The sequence below is a fragment of the Bos mutus genome, chromosome 17, assembly GCF_027580195.1.
Source record: "Bos mutus isolate GX-2022 chromosome 17, NWIPB_WYAK_1.1, whole genome shotgun sequence".
NCBI classification, from domain to species: Eukaryota; Metazoa; Chordata; class Mammalia; order Artiodactyla; family Bovidae; genus Bos; species Bos mutus.
The window spans coordinates 67,631,969-67,651,473 of NC_091633.1; the positions used below are offsets into that span (position 1 = coordinate 67,631,969).

A 19,505-nucleotide genomic window follows, 5' to 3' on the forward strand; every position below is an offset into this window, starting at 1 on the left:
CTGCTCTTAAATTTCTCTTACCCAATTTCTATTTAAAACCCCAGCTTGTCTCTCTGTTTTAGCAGTCAGTATTGAAGTTTGTTTTGCCCTTTAACAATTACAGTATCGTATGGTATATTTTAGGTCATTCACCAGATGTTGCTATAGTGGTTTTCCTTTTGTCTGGTCAGGGTTGCTCTTTGGCAGATCTTTATGAAAGTTCCCTGTGATTGACTTCACAATGATTTAGTGTGTTTCTAAATTACTGTACCTGTTTCTGATGTTAGGTGTTGAAAATTGGTCAAATCTTTCGTCATCCCACAGGCAGAAAATGTTGCTTCTGTCTTCTGTTTTAAATCTGGTTTTCTGTTGTGTTTTATTTAGCCTTATAACCACTTTAAGTTAGGAGATACTTACATAAATAGATCAATATAGATTTTATTTTCCTGCTCTGTAATTATAGAAAGATTATATGAAAGCTTTTTAATATATGAATATTTAATATTGCATTATTCTTCATAACTTTAGAAAGAATTAAATTTTAGCTGTTCCAGCCTCTGCATTAGTTCCTTGTCCTGAGGCTGTTTGCGTGCAGCTTGAGGACCAGAGACAAAACAGAAAGAAGGTTAAAGTATATTTTCTACATTACTGCCCTTCCTTTAGTTGATCTGTTAAACCTTTCTTTGTTTATTTCGAACTTTGTTTAAAAGCTTTCTAAAATGCTTATTGCCTTATAAAATGCTTATTGCCTTATGAATAGAGGCAGGTTAGAATAGGGGAAAGAAGCCAGTCTTGGAATAGACATTCCTAAGTTCCCCAAATCCTATCTGCTTCCTGGATGTCTAAAACTTAGGTGAATTACTTAACTTGCTGAGTCTTTTTTTTTTTTTTAATGATAACATGGAGAGAATAGAAGATTGCAAAGAGCAGGTGTAAGGGTAACATTTATCTGTTGAACAGAAAGTGCTTCACAAAAGTTAGTGTCACCTACTATAATAAAGAATAGTCTACCAAAAATTCTTGGCTGTTTCTTTGATACTATATGCTCATAACTTCTCATGATTTTATAGCACAATTGCAGAAGTAATCTGAAAAAGTGTAAGGACCCTAAAATATTTCCTTCAGCATTATGGCTTTTTGACCCTTCTTCTAAAAGTAGGGTTTGATCTTTCCCCCTCATTTTACTTTCTTCATGTCTCTTAAGTCAGTTCTAATTGAGAAGCCAGAATCTTGCCCAGACTGACCTTTACAAAGTGAACCTGATGAAAAAACCAGGTACTTAATGTTTTTGAGTCTTATTGCTTATATACAGTGACGACAGCATAATATCATTACCATGGTTGCAAAAATTATCTTTAAAATTGTACTGCAGCTGCTTTTCTAATAGTTCTTAATTTTTCCCTCTGTTGGTAATGGTTTATATTTATTTAATAACCAAACATCCTGAAGAGTCTTTGTAGCTATCATAGCTTCACTGAATACATTATATGAGTCCATATCCTAGTGCAAATTAAAATTAGTCAAAAATAAGTAGAAGAAGAATAGGAAAAAAAAATTATAAGAAAAAGATGTAGTAAAAGCAAAATATTGTTTTTAATTCATTTAATTTAGAAGGTATATTCTTATGGTAATTGATTTATTAGTTTAATTTACCTTTATTTTTGAGTTAGTAATGGTTGGATTAAAGAGTCAACTTGTTATTCTTATTTAAATTTGCATCTGATTTGAAGACTTAGTACCAGAATCAAAACTTGCACTAGAATAACACAGAATCAGTGCTAATAGAAAAGTGAGATAAGTTACCTGTTTTGGTATAAAACAGCTTCTGAGTTTAAAGTGACAGTGAAATTTTATACTTTATTCCCATAATTATAATTGAAAAGTTGTGAATCCCCAGAGCCTCTCTTTATACCAGAAACTTTTCTGAAGTGTGAATACTTTGAAATGCTTTTACACATCAACCTTCTCACAGTTACCAAAAGAATGTTTTTGTGAAAATGGATATTGTCTCATTGTTTTGTGAAAATTAGAATTCAGTCCTAAAAAGCATCCTCTTTTCTTTCTGGATTAGGTTTCCTGGGGGGTGGGGAGCCATTTTAAATACAGCTAATGTCCCTGTTTCGAGGCTCGGTTAGGATGTCTGTTAGGTTGGTTGACTGTCAGAGGGTGAGGACCGTTGTGTTGACATCAATAGGGCTAACTAAAAGTTGGCTGATGCCCTTCACACTTTCTTTTTGACTCTCTCCTAACTTTCTAGATTGCTGTAAGAGCTCTCTGCAGTTTAGTATTTGAATCAAATCCTGTGCTCTTTTATTGTCTTCTCCAATTCTAAAACATTGACAATTAAAATTCAAACCCAGAATTTTTTGTGGCCCCAAAAAACAATAATTAGCTAGACCCTATTTCTAAAAATTAGAATTTCACACTAAAAACACAGAAGCCTTTTAGTTTCTCTGTAATTCCAGGAGCCAAGGGTCATCTGAAATTGGAAAACAAGAAAAGCGAAATACTAGAAGAGCAAGATAGAAATATTACTTTGTGACTCAAGTAGGCTTACTAGTGTGAAAACCTTAAACAATAACTTAAAATAGGGAAGAGTGTTCATAAACTTGTACATAAACTTTCAGCTGAATTTAATACTTATCTAATCAAAGTGCCAGTTTCTGTCCTTTAAATAGAAATAATGCTTTTCTACTGAAAGAAAGCCTTTCAACAGAAAGGTTTTCCAAAGCCATGTGAGTTTCCAAATATATGTTTACTTCTATTTAGAAAGCAACTTTATCAGAAAGTTTCAGTAGAAAGGAACCATAAAAATTACCTGAATCTCAGTTTCTTCATTATTCAGGTGAAGAGAGCTCACAGGGTAAACTTGGGATAGAGACGGGAATGAAGCCCAGTTTTCTTAAACCTGTCATTCTCATTCAACTTTATCACCCTCCTTCTGCGGTTAACAAGAGTCTCTAAGGGCAAAGAAAAGGATTATCTGCTTCATGGAGAGAGAAAATAGAAAATTAATAAATGATTTATTTGTAGTAGATTTGCTTTGTTCCTAATCTGGTAAGTGGAATTTTTAGTGAAGGAAATTTTACTTGTGTGCTTTTGCAAAAATTCAAAACTCATCACATAGCAGTTTGTAAGGATTGTACCATGATGTTTTAGGAACAGAAGTTTTCCTTGAATTCTCTGAGGTGTATTACTTTAGACTCTACAAGCAAAGGTGAATGTCTTGATTATAATTGTGGCTTTAGAGAGAATTAGAAACTAGAAAGATTATTTGAAATGTTCTAATTTAGTTTCAATTTTTAAATCTATTGATTTATAGTCTTTATTTTTTATACTATAATTGAGTCATGAAGCTTCATTATTGTCCTGTTTTTTCCTTTGCTTTTCTATTTAGTTGGTGTACGTGAGTGCGTGCTTGTCATTTAGTCATGTCCCACTCTTTGTGACCCCACAGACTGCGGTCAGCCACCAGGCTCCTCTGTCCATGGAATTTTCCAGGCAAGAATACTGAAGTAGGTAACCATTTCCTCCTCCAGGGGATTTTTCCTACCCAGACAGGGATCGAACCCATGTCTGTCTCCTGTGTCTCCTGCATTGGAAGGCAGATTCTTTACCACTGAGCTACCTGGGAAAGTCCCAGTTGGGCTACACACAGTTTTTTTTTAAATTTTTTAAATTGGTATGCACACAAAATACATATCCTTGGGCTTCCCAGGTGACTCAGTGGTAAAGAATCCGCCTGCCAAGCAGGAGATGCGGGTTCAACCCCTGGGTCTGGAACTTCCCCTGGAGAAGGAAATGGCAACCCACTCCAGTATTCTTGTCTGGGAAATCCCATAGACAGAGGAGACTGGCGGGCTACAGTCCATGGGGTTGCAAAGAGTCAGACACGACTGAGCGACTACACACACGACAACAGCAATGCATCCCTCTTAGGTCAGTACGTAGTTGTGGAATAGTAGGTGCGTGTTTAACTTTTTAAGATTCAATTCAGTTCAGTCACTCAGTCGTGTCCAACTCTGCGACCTCATGAACTGCAGCATGCCAGGCCTCCCTGTCCATCACCAACTCTTGGAGTTCACTCAAACTCGTGTCCATTGAGTCAGTGATGCCATCCAGCCATCTCATCCTCTGTCGTCCCCTTCTCCTCCTGCCCCCAATCCCTCCCAGCATCAGAGTCTTTTCCAATGAGTCAACTCTTCACATGAGGTGGCCAAAGTACTGGAGTTTCAGCTTTAGCATCATTCCTTCCAAAGAACACCCAGGACTGATCTCCTTTAAAATGGACTGGTTGGATCTCCTTGCAGTCCAAGGGACTCTCAGGAGTCTTCTCCAACACCACAGTTCAAAAGCATCAATTCTTCGGCACTCTGCCTTCTTCACAGTCCAACTCTCACATCCATACATGACCACAGGAAAAACCATAGCCTTGACGAGATGGACCTTTGTTGGCAAAGTAATGTCTCTGCTTTTGAATATGCTATCTAGGTTGGTCATAACTTTCCTCCCAGGGAGTGAGTGTCTTTTAATTTCATGGCCACAGTCACCATCTGCAGTGATTTTGGAGCCAAAAAAATAAAGTGTGACACTGTTTCCACTGTTTCCCCATCTATTTCCCATGAAGTGATGGGACCAGATGCCATGATCTTAGTTTTCTGAATGTTGAGCTTTAAGCCAATTTTTTCACTCTCCTCTTTCACTTTCATCAAGAGGCTTTTTAGTTCCTCTTCACTTTCTGCCATAAGGGTGGTGTCATCTGCGTATCTGAAGTTATTGATATTTCTCCTGGCAATCTTGATTCCAGCTTGTGCTTCTTCCAGCCCAGCGTTTCTCATGATGTACTCTGCATAGAAGTTAAATAATCAGGGTGACAATATACAGCCTTGACGTACTCCTTTTCCTATTTGGAACCAGTCTGTTGTTCCATGTCCAGTTTTAACTGTTGCTTCCTGACCTGCATACAGGTTTCTCAAGAGGCAGTTGTATCATTTGACATTTCCACCAATAATATATGAGAGGCCAGTTTGTTCCACGTCCTCACTGGTTTAAGTCAGAATTTCCCTAATACCTAAAGACATTGGTTGTCTTATCATGGACTTATTTCCCATCTGTTTTTTGCTTTGTTTTTTGGTGAAATGCCTGTTCAGACTTTCCCCCTATTTTTTGGTTAGGTTGTTTGTCATTTTCTTATTCATTTGTAAGAATATTTTGTATATATTTTATGTCTAGCAGTTCTTTGTCTAATAGGTTTTGCAAATATTGTCCAATATATGGCTTGCCTATTCCTTTTTATAACAGTGTCTTTTAATTAATTTTTTTGGGGGGTTGCCGTGCTGGGTCTTCGTTGTTACATGGGCTTGTCTCTAGTTGCAGCAAGTGGGAGCTTCTCTCTGGTTGCAGTTGGAGGGCTTCTCATTGCATCGGCTTCTCTTGTTGCAAGAGCATGGGCTCTAGGGCACACGGACTTCAGTAGTTGCAGTTCCGGGGCACAGGCTCTGTAGTGGCACACAGGCTTAGGTGTCTCGTGACATGTGGGGTCCTCCCGGATCAGGGGTCACACCCATGTCTCCTACACTGGCAGGTGGATTCTTCATCACCGAGCCACCGGGGAAGCCCCATAACAGTGTCTTTTGAAGAGAAAAACATTTTAATTTTGATGAGGTCCAGTTGATTGTATTCTTTTTATAATTTATTCTTTGTGTGAGCTGTTTTAAAATTTTTGCCAAACCTAAGATTAAGATTTTTTCCTGTGTTTTCTTCTAGAAGGTTTATAGTTTTTAGCTCCTACATTTAGGCCTGTGTTCCATTTTGAGCTGATTTCTGTAATGTTGTAAAGTATAAGGGTCAGGATTCATTTTTCATGACTTGTTCCTTGGATGTCTTTTCTGTCTCTCCACTCTCTTAAAGAGCTTTATCTAGCCATATGGCTTTGAATATCATCTGAACATTGTTGTATACTGACTCTTAATTTACGTTTCCAGCCTAGACTGCCGTACTGAACTCTCTCCAGTCTCACAATTGTTGTTCTTGTTCAGTTGCCCAGTCGTGCCTGACTCCTCACGACCCCGTGGACTGCAGCACACCAGGCTTCCCTCTCCTTCACTGTCTCTCAGAGCTTGCTCAAACTCATGTCCATTGAGTTGGTGATGCCATCCAACCATCTCATTCTCTGTCACCACCTTCTCCTCCTGCCCTCAATCTTTCCCAGTATCAGGGTCTTTAGTCCACTGAGTCGGCTCTTCACATCAGGTAGCCACAGTATTGCAGCTTCAGCTTCAGCATCAGTCCTTCCAATAAATATTCAAAGTTGATTTCCTTTAAGATTGACTGATTTTATCTCCTTGCTATCCAAAGGACTCTCAAGTCTTCTCCAGCACCACAGTTGGAAAGCATCAGCCTTCTTTATGATCCATCTCTCACATCCATACATGACTACTAGAAAAGGCATAGCTATTACTATACAGACTTTATCGGCAAAGCGATGTCTCTGTTTTTTAATATGCTGTGTAGATTTGTCATAGCTTTTCTTCAGGCTTCCCTGGTGGCTCAGACGGTAAAGCGTCTGCCTACAGTGCTGGAGACCCGGGTTCAATCCCTGGGTCAGGAAGATCCTCTGGAGAAGGAAATGGCAAACCACTCCAGTACTCTTTCCTGGAAAATCCCATGGACGGAGGAGTCTGGTAGGCTACAGTCTATGGGGTCGCAAACAGTCGGACACAACTGAGCGACTTCACTTTCACTTCACTTTCTTCAGGCAGCAAGTGTCTTTTAGTTTCATGGCTGCAGTCACCATTCCAGTGATGTTGGAGCACAAGAAAATAAAGTCTGTCACTATTTCCATTATTTCTCCATCCATTTGCCATGAAATGATGGGGACCAGATGCCATGATGTTAGTTTTTTGAATGTTGAGTTTTAAACCAGCTTTTTCACTCTCCTCTTTCACCTTCATCTAGAGGCTCTTTAGTTCCTCTTTGTTTTCTGCCATTAGTGTGGTAGTGGTCTCAAAATTACAGTTACCTATTGAACATTTCATTTCATATTTACTTGAAAAGCATCTCCAATTTGTCCAAAACTGAGCCCCTAATGTCCCCCTTCCCTTCCTCCACACCTGCCCCTCTCTTAGTCTTTGCCACGTAACTATATGTCAGCTTCAGTTGTTCAGGGCAAAATCTTAACACCCTCTTTGTCCTCTTTCTCTCGCACCCCACCTCTTGCTCTTTCTGTTGGCTCCACCCTCACACTGAGAAGCCCCCCTCTTCTCACTGCTTGCTTGTCACCACTCTAGTCCAGGCCACGGTCACCTCGCCTAGGTGGCTGCTGAAGCGTTCTAACAGGTCTTCCGTGTATTATCTGAGTTAGGTATTGTCGTTTTCTGCTCAGGATCGTCTAGTGCCTTCTCATCTCACTTAGAAAAGTAGCTAGAGTCTTTAATGACATCTGAATTCTCATACCGTCTAACCCCATTACCTATTTGACTTCATCTCCCACCAGACTCACTCAACTCCAGTAGCACTGGCTTGGTTAGTGTTTCTAAAACAATCCACCTGCCCACCACAGGACCTGTGTACTTGCTATTTCCTCTGTCTGGGATCTTCTTCTAAGTATTTTAAATTCGGTTCATCTTCTTACTTCCCATGGCTTCCTGATAGCTCAGTTGGTAAAGAATCCACCTGCAATACAGGAGACCCCAGTTCAATTCCTGGGTCAGGAAGATCTGCTGGAGAAAGGATAGGCTACCGACTCCCGTATTCTTGGGCTTACCTTATGGCTCAGCCGGTAAAGAATCCGCCTGCAATGTGGGAGACCTGGGTTCAAACCTTGGGTTGGGACGATCCCCTGGAGAAGGGAAAGGCTACCCACTCCAGTATTCTGCCCTAGAGACTACCATGGACTGCTTAGTCCACGGGGTCACAAAGAGTCAGACACAACTGAGCAAGTTTCACTTCAGTTCAGTTCAGTCACTCAGTCGTGTCCGACTCTTTGTGACCCTGTGGACTGCAGCATGCCAGGCTTCCCTGTCCCATCACCAATTCCCAGAGCTTGCTCAAACTCATGTCCATCCAGCCGGTGATGCCATCCAACCGTCTCATCCTCTGTCATCCCCTTCTTCTCCTGCCTTCAGTCTTTCCCAGCATCAGGGTCTTTTCTAATGAGTCGGTGCTTCGCATCAGGTGGCCAAAGTATTGGAGTTTCAGCTTCAGTGTCAGTCCTTCCAATGAATATTCAGGCTTGATTTCCTTTTGGATGGACTGGTTGGATCTCATTGCAGTGCAAGGGACTCTCAAGAGTCTTCTCCAACACCACAGTTCAAAAGCATCAATTCTTCAGCGCTCAGCTTTCTTTATAGTTCAACTCTCACATGCATACATGACCACTGGAAAAACCATAGCTTTGACTAGATAGACCTTTGTTGGCAAAGTAATGTCTCTGCTTTTTAATATGCTATCTAGATTGGTCATAGCTTGTCTTCCAAGGAGCAAGCATCTTTTAATTTCATGGCTGCAGTCACCATCTGCAGTGATTCTGGAGCCCAAGAAAATAAAGTCTCTCACTGTTTCCATTATTTCCCCGTCTATTCGACATGAAGTGATGGGACCAGATGCCATGACCTTAGTTTTCTGAATGTTGAGTTTTAGACCAACTTTTTCACTCTCCTCTTCTTTTTCCTCTCCTTTCTTTACTTTACTTTCTTTACTTTCTCCTTTACTTTAGGTCTTTATTCAAATGTCACCTTAGTGAGACCTCTTCTGGCCTTCATTTTTTTTGTTTCTTTTTTTAAATTTGTTGTTAGTTTCAGGTGTACAGAAAATGACTCAGTTATACATAGACATATACTCATTCTTTTTTAGATTGTTTTCCCACATAGGTTATTACAGATTATTGAGTAGAGTTTCCTGTGCTATACAGTAGATCCTTGTTGATTACCTAGATATTCTATATATAGTATGGTGTGTATGTTAATTCTGAGCTCCTAATTTGTCCTTCCCTCCCATGTTTCCCCTTTGGTAACTATAAGTTTATTTTCAAAATCTGTGAGTTTATTTCTGTTTTGTAAATGAATATGTATCTTTTGCGTTGTTTTTTGAAAAATAGATTCCACATGGGTTATAGCGAGTTATATTTGTCTTGTCTGATTTCACTTAGTATGATAATCTCCAGGTCCGTCCACGTTACTGCAAATAGCACTCTTTCATTTCTTTTTATGGCTGAATAATAGTAATATCCCATTGTATACGTGTACCACACCTTCTTTACCCATCCCTGTGTTGATGGACGTTAGGTTGATTCCAAGTCTTGGCTATTGTGAATAGTGCTGTATTGATCACTGCATGTATCTTTTCATATGATTAGCCTTCCTCTTACATTGCAACACCTCTCCAGTACACACAGCTCATATTCTCCTTTGCTGCTTTGTTTTTCTTTGTAACAAGTGTCATCATCTGATGTACTGTATACTCTACTGATTGTATTTCTCATTATTCCCTCAATAGAATACAAGCTTTTTGAGAATTGTCTGTTTTGTTGCTTGCTTGCATTCCAACCCCTAGACCAGACCCTGGTAATATTTACTGAGTGAATGAATGTAAGTAACATTTTAGGTGCAATATTTTTTTTCCTCTGAATATAAAGTGGAGACACTATCTTTTTTAACCTTTCCTTTATTTTAATAATAAAAAATGTTAAACACATTCAAAGGAATGTTTCAACATACAGGCAAGATGTAAATAGTGATGACAACATGTAGCAGCCACTTTCCCACCACCCGGGTTAAGAAACAAAGCTGTCAGTCCTTCTGACGCCTCCTTGTTGCTTTGGCGTATCTCATTTTCCCTCATCTGCTCCCTCTATAACCCTTGTTCCGAGTTTTCCTTATTGTCGTCATTGGTTTTCTGAAGTTTTACTACATGTGAATGTTTCATTCCATTACGTGTGTTTCTGAACTTTATGTAAATGGAATCCTGCTGGGAGCGTTCTGTTTGTTCTCTCTGATCTTCCTGAGAGCCGTCCATGTTGATGCATGGAACTCGAGATCATTTATTTTCACACCTGTATATTAATAGTATCCCCATTGCGTAAGGAAACTGTAGTTTATCGGTTTTACTGTAATTACAAATTTAGTGTTGTTTTCTTGTATTTTTATGCTAAAAACAGTATTGTTATGAACATATTTGTGCCTGTCTCATGTTAAAGTGTTAGTCGTTCAGCTGTGTTCAACTCTTTACAACCCTGTGGACTGTAGCCTGCCAGGCTTCTCTGTCCATGGAATTCTCTAGGCAAGATATGGGAGTGGGTTGCCATGCCCTCCTCCAGGGGATCTTCCCAACCCAGGGACTGAACCCAGGTCTCCTGCATTGCAGGCGGATTCTTTGCCATCTGAGCCGTCAGGAAAGCCCTGTGTCTCGTGGAACACGTGCAAGTTTTTATAGGGCATGTTTTTATGAGTAAAATGGCTATTCCATAGGGTATATGCATCTTTAATTTTACTGGTTAATGCCAAACTGTTTTCAAAAGTAGTTGTACAAATTTATACACCAATTGGCAGTGTACAAGAATTGCTATTAAGTTTTGCTAAGGTAGAAGATTAAAAAATAGCATCTCACATCAGTCTTAATGTGCATTTTCCTGTTTTCTTGCAAGGCTGATGTCTTTTCAGATTTAATTGGCCACTTCTGTTTCCTCTTCTGTACAGTGCACATCCATGTTACCCGCTCTTTTTGACTGGGGTGTTGGTGTGTGGGAGGCCTTCACGTTTTCTGCATATGTACCCTTTGTCAGAGCCTGTAATGCAGACCCCTTCCCCACTTTGTAGCTTGTATATTTTCACTGTCTTTGGGTGAATAGGAATTCCAAATTTTCAAATTGAATCTAACAGTCTCTTCTTCATAACTTGCGCTTGTTTATCTTTAAGGAGTTCTTTGATACCTAAGGTCATCTGGAAGCCTCCCACCCTTCTGTCCCAGTATACTGGCCTCAGAGCGCTCCTCTGACCAGTCCTTGACAGTCTGTTCTCCAGAAGAGATCGAAAACGCAGTCACACTGGCAGAGGTGACTGAGACCAGGCCAGTTTTAGAAAACATTTTTACATAAATAGGAATCAAATGAGAGCTAGCCTGTAATGTTTTGTTTTACCTCTTTTTTCTAGCTGTGGTTTTCATTGTGGCATTCCTGGTGACTCAGTGGTAAAGAACCCGTCTGCCAGTGCGGGAGACGCAGGTTCTATCCCTGGGTCGGGAAGATCCCCTGGAGAAGGAAATGGCAGCCCACTCTAGGATTCTTGCCTGGGAGCTCCCAGGGACAAAGGAGCCTGGCAGGCTGAGTCCATGGGGTTGCAAAAGACTCAGACATGACTTAGCGACAAAACAACAACAGTTTTCATTGATTCTAGTGGCTTACAGGGAAAAGATTTGGTCCTGAAATCAAACTCCATTCTTGTAAGGTAAACCCAGGTTATAACTTTAATAATTTGACCTTATCTTAGTAGATACTTAGACAAATCAGTTTTCATTTTAAAGCTTGTTTTAAAAGTGGTTGCCATGCAAAAACTTATCTAGACATAGAAAATGAGATCAATATGGATTAATTAAAGTCTGTATTAAGAATGTTTAAACAAATTTTTAATGTAATACTGTTAACTTGAATGTTGTTAACCAAAGGATGCTATGCTATGTTAAGTCACTTCAGTCGTGTCGGACTCTGTGTGACCCCATAGATGGCAGCCCACCAGGCTCCCCCATCCCTGGGATTTTCTAGGCAAGAACACTGGAGTGGGTTGCCATTTCCTACTCAATGCATGAAAGGAAAAGTGAAAGGATAGTTAGGAAGAAATTAAGTGCCTTCTTGGTGCTTGAAAAATATGTTCATTTCAGAAGTGCAGAATCCTGGGGTTATAGAGGGACCCTTGGAGGCTCTTCTGAGGTGACCCATCAGGCAGAGGAACTCCTTCTACAGCATCTCTGCGCTTGGACTGAAGGCCTTGTCAAGGCAGGCAGTGTGGTAAACCAATTGTGTCCATGCACTCCTGTTGACAAAGTTTATTTGCTTAGCGTACACCTTTTTTTCACTGTGGTTGGGTAAACTTCACATCACTTTCTACCTTTGAAAAGTAAAAAACTCTGATTCTTGTTTCACTTACAACACTTTTCTAACATCAGTTGTATGTGGGTATTTTTCTTCCACACAGACAGTTCTCTGATTTTCTGGACACTAGCTGGGTGTCCTGAAATTCAGTTGCCTTCTGACCCTGTGGCCCCCACCTCAGCACCACACAGTTGGAAACTCTGGGGCGTCACCTGTGCTTCTGACTGGTCAGCTATAAAGTGGTTCCCACAGCCCCCTCAGGAGCCTCAGTCATTTTTGTTGAGCAGCTCACAGAGCTCAGGAAGCAATTGACTTATTACTTCACCGGTTCATTACGGAAGTATTAAAGATGGAGACGTCCATCGGGCAAGGTCTGGAAGGGCTCTGAACACCGGCTCCTGTGCCCCTGGGGTTTGGAGGGCACCACCCTTCTTGTTTGTGGATGCGCCCAGACCGGCTGCTGTAGGGATTTTCACACAGGCTTCATTGCGTGGGCACGGCTGATTAAATAATTGTCCAGAGGTTGGGGGGTGAGGGTGAAAATTCCCACCTAATCACAGTTTAGTTCCCTTGGCAACCAGTTTCAAGCAATGGTTATCTAGGGGCTTTCCAGGAACCATATTAATATAAAGGCTGTTGTGGTTGAAAAGTGCTTGTTGTGAATAACAAAAGAGACTCCTTTCACCTTTAATAGCTCTGGGACTGTTTCAGGAACCAAACTGGAGACCAAATATTACAACTAAAGATGCCTCCTTGGCTCTTATCACTTAGGAGATTAACAGGTTTTAGGAGCTCTGTGCCTAGAATGGGACCAAAACAAAGTATGTATGTATTATTATAAATCACAGGATCATACTCGTACTTCTTACAAGTTCCAAATCAGTGGGTTCTAAATAAAGGAAATTTTATCTCACTAAAAAAAATCAACGTCGTGTGGAGGTTTAAACCGTCAAATAGGTGAATTTAGATTCCCCTGCAGTCGGAGGAGTAAGTCCTCACTCTGTGTCGGGCAGTGTACTAGATAGTATCTCTCATTTAGCCTTCCAAAGCACGGCGAGCGCAGTTCTTGGTAACGGCAGCCCTAATGGACAGGTGAGGACCTTGGCCAGTGAAGTTAGAAGGACCCTGTGCCCGGTACCACTGCACGGTGGGGCAGCCGGGCCTGGCACACATGCTGCCTGAGTCCAGAGCTCCTTCTGGTAATTTCTATGGAAGAACAGTACTAGTAATAGGGATGTTTTACTAAGGATCTAAATGAATAACAAATACAGATTTGGGGAGGCTGTGCCCAGTATCGACTATACCTAATGCAAGTCTGACCAGAAAATTGGAAATAAAAGTTCTCAAAGAATCCGTATTCCATTTACTCATAAACTGCACTTAGGTCTTGAGGCTGGTTAGTAGCAGTTTTGAAACCGTGTAACTCAGATTGGGACTTGAACCCATGTTCTTTTAGAATCACTCACCTGGTGACTGGACTTACTGAGGCTCAGGTTCTTTGTGTCTCAGCGCAGAGGGAATCCAGTGAGAGGCAAAGTGACAGGCAAGAAGTAGTAGGTGTATCGATAGAGGATGCTTGTGAGAGATGCAGTCGGGGAGTCAAGAGGCCTGTGCCCCAGAATTAAGCAGCTGCATTTTTATAATCGCAGGCAAGCAGGGGCGGGGGGTAGACTGCCCTCTTCAGTAGACCTAAGGCTTACGTCCCTAACCCCCCATAGTACCCTGCAGGAGAGCGTCTGACCCTGCGAGGTCAAACTGTAATTACCATAGTACTTGTTCACATCAGCAGAAGGATGGTAGCATTTTTTCTTTCGCTTAATGACCGGGGGCATATCTCGTGCTTTTATGGTTAAGCAAGCTGCTGTGTTCCACGCTGTTCTGAGAGCTTCCTTGAGCGATCATTAACTTACCGTGGTCTCCCGAAGTTCCCTGGGTTTCCCTCTGTTTGTGATCCCCTGTTGGGACTTCTCCAGCTACCTGTGTAACTTCGCTGTTCTGTCCATATCAGTTTTGCCTTCCTTGTTTGAGTATCTGCTCCAGAGCTGCTTTCTCTCGTAGTTTCTCTCATGTATCGCAACCACCCTGCTTATTATTATTAGCTTTTCCTCCTCCTAGGCCTGTCGTTCTGCCTCTGATTTTCCTCCTTTTCACTGTGTTTTCTAACCCTTATTAATTCCTAGGAGAGCACACTCTTAACCTTTTTCATGATGTACCTCTTTTGCTGCCTAACAAAAACACCCACAACTTGGTGACCTAGAGCTCTGTTACTTCCCACAGTTGCCTGGTGGCTTTCAGCTGGAAGGTCCCCTGGGCTCTGGGAGCAGCTGGAACCATTGGACCTCCGTCGCTGTGGGCTTTCATCCAGAACGGAGGCTGAACGGGGCTTCCTCACACTGCAACAGCCGTGATCCCACATGGCTGGCACTTGTTTATTAGGCCTCATTTTCCAGGTTTTATAGGCTAAGCTCATTGTCACTGTAGAAGCCTCCCCAAGGGTGTGGATTGAGAGGGCTGACTGGAGCCATTGTTGTAAGTTAATTACAACAGTATACTTTGCTCACCTGCTCATTGCCTTCTGTGTGCTTGGGCACTCAGTCGTGTCCAACTCTTTGCAACCCCATGGGCTGTAGCCCACCAGGTTCCTCTGTCCATGGGGATTCTCCAGGCAAGAATACTAGAGTGGGTACCTTATCCCTTCTGCAGGGGATTTTCCTGACCCAGGAATTGAACTGGAGTCTCCTGCATTGCAGGTGGCTTCTTTACCGTCTGAGCCACCAGAGAAGCCCAGTTGCCTTCTAGGAGCCTGCGCTTCCTGTGATCATACTGTCTCCTGAATAGTTGCCCCTGAGTGGAGGTCCGTCAACGTCCCCCTTATCTCAGAACCAGAGGGCCAGGTTCTGCCATCCCAATGTTCTTGTTCAAGCTTTCTGGAAAAAAACCCTCTTCTCCCCACAAGTGCCTTCAAGTTAACAAGATGTACTTTTATTGCCCGTTTATCATTAGCATCATCCGCTGCTGCCCTCCGCTTCAGTCCTCCTTGTGTTCTTGTATCCCTAGTGCAGGGCCTGGTACACAGTGGTAAAGGTTTTGTGTTGTCCTGACACCTGGTACCAAAGCCTTTCGTTTAGGAAGGTTGCAGGCCTTACATTTCTGACCAGATGAATTCAAGGTATTTTTTTAGTTGTCATCATTTCATGCTATCCGGCCCTGTTAAACTATCTCCTTGCCAGAAACCTTCTTATCTTTGTCAGAAAAAAAGGAAAAAAATTCCTTTTATTTTTTTAAACAACTTCAGTTGAATCGGCAGCTTCAGATGCCCTGCATGTTAACCCATCTTCTTCTCAAGGCTTGAGCTATTCATTCCCTGGGGTCAGTACTTATTTTGTTTCTTACCTGCCTCCTACCTTCCCAATCCCTTAAGAATGTAAGCTTGGAAGAATGCATTTGAATCAGTTCTAGTGAGGTGGATGAAACCGGAGCCTATTATACAGAGTGAAGTAAGTCAGAAAGAAAAAGACCAATACAGTATATTAATGCATATATATGGAAGTTAGAAAGATGGTAACAATGACCCTATATGTGAGACAGCAAAAGAGATACAGATGTTAAGAACAGACTTTTGGACTCTGGGAGAAGGCGAGGGTGGGATGGTTTGAGAGAATAGCACTGAAACATATATATTACCATATGTGAAATAGATCGCCAGTCCAGGTTTGATGCACGAGACGGTGCTCAGGGCTGGTGCACTGGGATGACCCTAAGGGGTGGAATGGGGAGGGAGGTGGGACGGGGGTTCAGGATGGGGAACACATGTACACCCATGGCTGATTCATGTCAATGTATGGCAGAACCACTACAATATTGTGAAGTAGTTAGCCTCCAATTAAAAAAAAAAATGAAGAATGTAAGCTTGGGAGGGAAGGAATGTTTTTCTGTATCTCCTAAAATAGTACCTGGCATTTAGAAGGTACTTAATCTCTGTTGAATGAATAAGTGAATGAAATAAAAAGTTTTCTAAGATACTTTAAGTAAAAATCTGTTACTGAAAGTGTGTATAGAAAGTGAAACAGTTAGTTAATCTGTTGTGTCCAACTCTTTGTGACCCCATGGACTGCAGCCCGCCAGGCTCCTCTGTCCACTGATTTTCCAGGCAAGAATACTTGCGTGGGTAGCCATTCTCTTCTCCAGGGGATCTTCCCCACCCAAGGATCAAACCTGGGTCTCCTGAATCACAGGCAGATTCTTTACCTTCTAAGCCACAAGGGAAGCCCTAAGTGTGCATAATACAGTCCATTTATGTTTTTAAATATTGTATATAACCCTAGAAAATTTCTCAACGGGCACACAATAAAATGCTGACAGTAATTCTCTTGGGTGGGAAGGAGAGGAATAAATGCAGAGTGGAGACTTTATAATTTTGAGCATATGCCATTTTTACAATATTTTAATCTTAAAAATAAAGGCTTTACAAATCAAAACTGTCCAATATAAACATATTAAGTGTTTTCCTTTATAGAGGTACATAGAGAAATGGCCAGAGACTATGCATGTGTGTTAATAGTGAATACAGATGTCTTATCATATGTTATATCCTATTTTTTCACTTAGCATAATATAGCAGATGTTTTTACATCATTAAAAAATATTATTAAAAGTGCAGTTTTAGTGAATATTGCATTGGATGGGTAAATTTTATACTTTATTGTTGAACAGTTTGCACTTATAAATAAGACTTGAGGAAATACTTCGTTCATAATATCTTTGTGACATTTTGCTGGTACCTTTAAATAGAAGAGTCATAGAAATAGTGTTACCTGGTTAAAACATACTCTTATATCATTTGAAGTAATAAGCAGTTGAAAATAACTGAGGGGTATTTGAACTTTTCAGTAAATTGCCTTTCGGGGCGGCTCTTGCCATCACTCCTTCAATCTTTGCAGAGAACAGCAGTATTTAAAAGTATCCAGCCTTTTAAATACTCAGTTTTCACTTAAAGTGTAGCCTTAATGATGTCCATACTTGGCACAGACAGTTATTTATCTATAATTTTGCTTCTTTGACTTTGAACATACTTAAAGAGGGACCTACTGATACTTTTAAATTAAGGTATGCTCAGTAATGTTTGAATATGGTTAGCGTCTTATTAAGCTGATCTGTTCCCTTCAGGGAAGTTAAAAAGCTATGAAAGGCTCGGTGACTTCGCAAAGCAGTGTACAGTTAGGGTATGTGATATACTTCGTCAAAACAACTTTTCCTCAGGAGAGATACACTCTTTCATTAAGGCATGTAACAAACCACCTTATGTTTTACTATCATTGGTGTTAATGCTCGGTCTTATAACTCTCCTCTGTTCACAGGTTAAAGTATTACACAATCAGCTGGTCCTTTTTCACAATGCCATTGCCGCTTACTTTGCTGGGAATCAGAAGCAGCTTGAACAGACACTTAAACAGTTCCATATCAAATTGAAAACCCCTGGAGTTGACGCCCCATCTTGGCTTGAAGAACAGTAAAATCCACCTGGAGACAAAGAAAAAGTCACATTGTTATATTTCTAAACAAACCTAGTAAGAATTAAGCAGAATTGGGGAAGAGGGAAGGGGTGACAACCATTGTAGTGATTCTTGCACAAACAGCTTTAATTTTTCCCTTTTTCATACTTTAACAATTGAGCTGTTAAATTTGATGCAAAGGTGGGTGGTTTTAATGTAAACGTAATTTCTATAACCTGAACACAATAATCTCCCTTTTTGAGAAATCCTTTTGTATTGTGAGGGTTGATGGCTATTTCTGTAGTTTGAAAACACCTAATACAGATTTGCACTGACAAGATAAAAATTCAAGGTTTTTGGTCCTGCAAATGAGGACCAGTTGTAACTTTTCCAAAGGAAGGTTTACATGATTTGTATCAACATCAGATATTTTATATAAGAATATATTAAACATCTTTAAGAGAGTCTTTCATGTATTGTCTTAAAGAGAAAAAGAGACTATTTTGCAGAGTAATATTATATGGTGTTCCTGCAGCACCCACACAGAGGCGGCAGCTCTGATGAATGACTGATTGGCTTGTGGAGTTGTGGCAGATACCTTTTTAAAAATGAATCTGTACCATTGTAATTTTGTTTAGAATTTTTCTTGAAGACGCAGGAATCACACTGTCATTTCTTTGAGGCTTTTGAACTTAAGAATTTGCATCACCCAAAGTCATGGAGCGGTTCTGTTAGCAATTTCTTTTGATTCATAATGAAACCTGATTGAGAGAATTTTTTTGACAGATGGATCTGGGAGTAGAAATTCTCAATGGTTTCTAGAGTGGAAATCTGTGCTTATTAGAAAGCTAGTTTTTGGGTAAATTGCATTTTGATAGAAGTGAATTCCTAGACAGCTTTCATTGACTTCCATATGTAACAATACCGGTTAAGCCTTAAATCACAGATATGTGCCTTCTCAGATACAGTAATTCTCATTCAACCAATGTACATAAATCCATAAAGAAGCCCCTTTCAGATAATGTTTGATGTGTCTGTTCCTTCCTTGGAAAGGAGCACTGTGTATAAATGTTGAGTTTCTTTATATTCATTGAGCACATTTAAGGTTTATGGAGAAATCAACTTTTGAATTTGCCATTTGGATTTTCTTTGTTCTTTTTGTGAAAGGGGAAGACGGAGGACTTGTTTGCCCTGAGTAAAGGAAAAGTAACGTGGGTCCGTGTGGTGGGAGCAAGTAGACGGGGGCTGGAAAGGCCAGTACTGTTTCAGTTGCTCAGCACTGTTGGTCTTGTTTTATGGCCTTCTGTGTGATTTTATCAGCAATGTAACCCTTTTTCAGTATAAGTTCTCTTGATTTTTGTCATAAATTAATATCTTGAGATGCATCTCTTCACCTGTTCATTTCTTTTGTGTTGAAATGAAGTACTTAAAATTACTGTTATACCAGAACTTCATGGACTGTAAGATTTGTTATATATGTTCAAATGCCATTTAGCTGGCTTTTTAATTAATATGCTTGTTTTCAATGCTTAACACAGTGTATGTAATGTGACTGTAAATCATAAACCTATTTTACATCATTCCCTCCTGTATATTTGTACTCTGAGAGAGCCTTATTTTATTCTTCCAGCAGAATTACTACTTGTGATAGTTCATTTACATTCCCCAGAATGTGCCTCTGGTGTGAATTTTGTATTCTTATTAAAAGTGTTTGCTGCAGTACCTCATATCTCTCTCTGCCTCTTCATAATTCAGAATAAGAAACAACTATTTGGAAAAAGAGAGGCCGTGTGATTTGCCTTTGGAAACAGTGACAATGACCAGAAAACGGTGCTTCTATCCCTTAGATTGTGTTATTTCAGTAAGTTAGTCTTCCCTCAGTGGGACTCTGCTGGGAGCAGAACGTGTCCACTCTTACATACTTCAGCGTAGCTCAGTAATGAAATCATCTC

General features: G+C 40.5%; 1 protein-coding gene across 5 annotated transcripts in view; it reads left to right on the forward strand.

The window, feature by feature from the left end:
* The window catches only part of ARFIP1 (ARF interacting protein 1), a 140,081-nt gene extending 120,801 nt beyond the window's left edge, over positions 1 to 19,280 (forward strand). For all 5 annotated transcript variants that reach the window (XM_070386662.1, XM_070386658.1, XM_070386659.1 and 2 more), the window contains one exon: positions 17,419 to 19,280. In XM_070386662.1, coding sequence (XP_070242763.1) covers positions 17,419 to 17,574 — 156 coding nt within the window. In that variant the 3' untranslated portion in view covers positions 17,575 to 19,280. The remainder of the gene's footprint in view (positions 1 to 17,418) is intronic.
* The last annotated feature ends 225 nt before the right edge of the window (positions 19,281 to 19,505 follow it).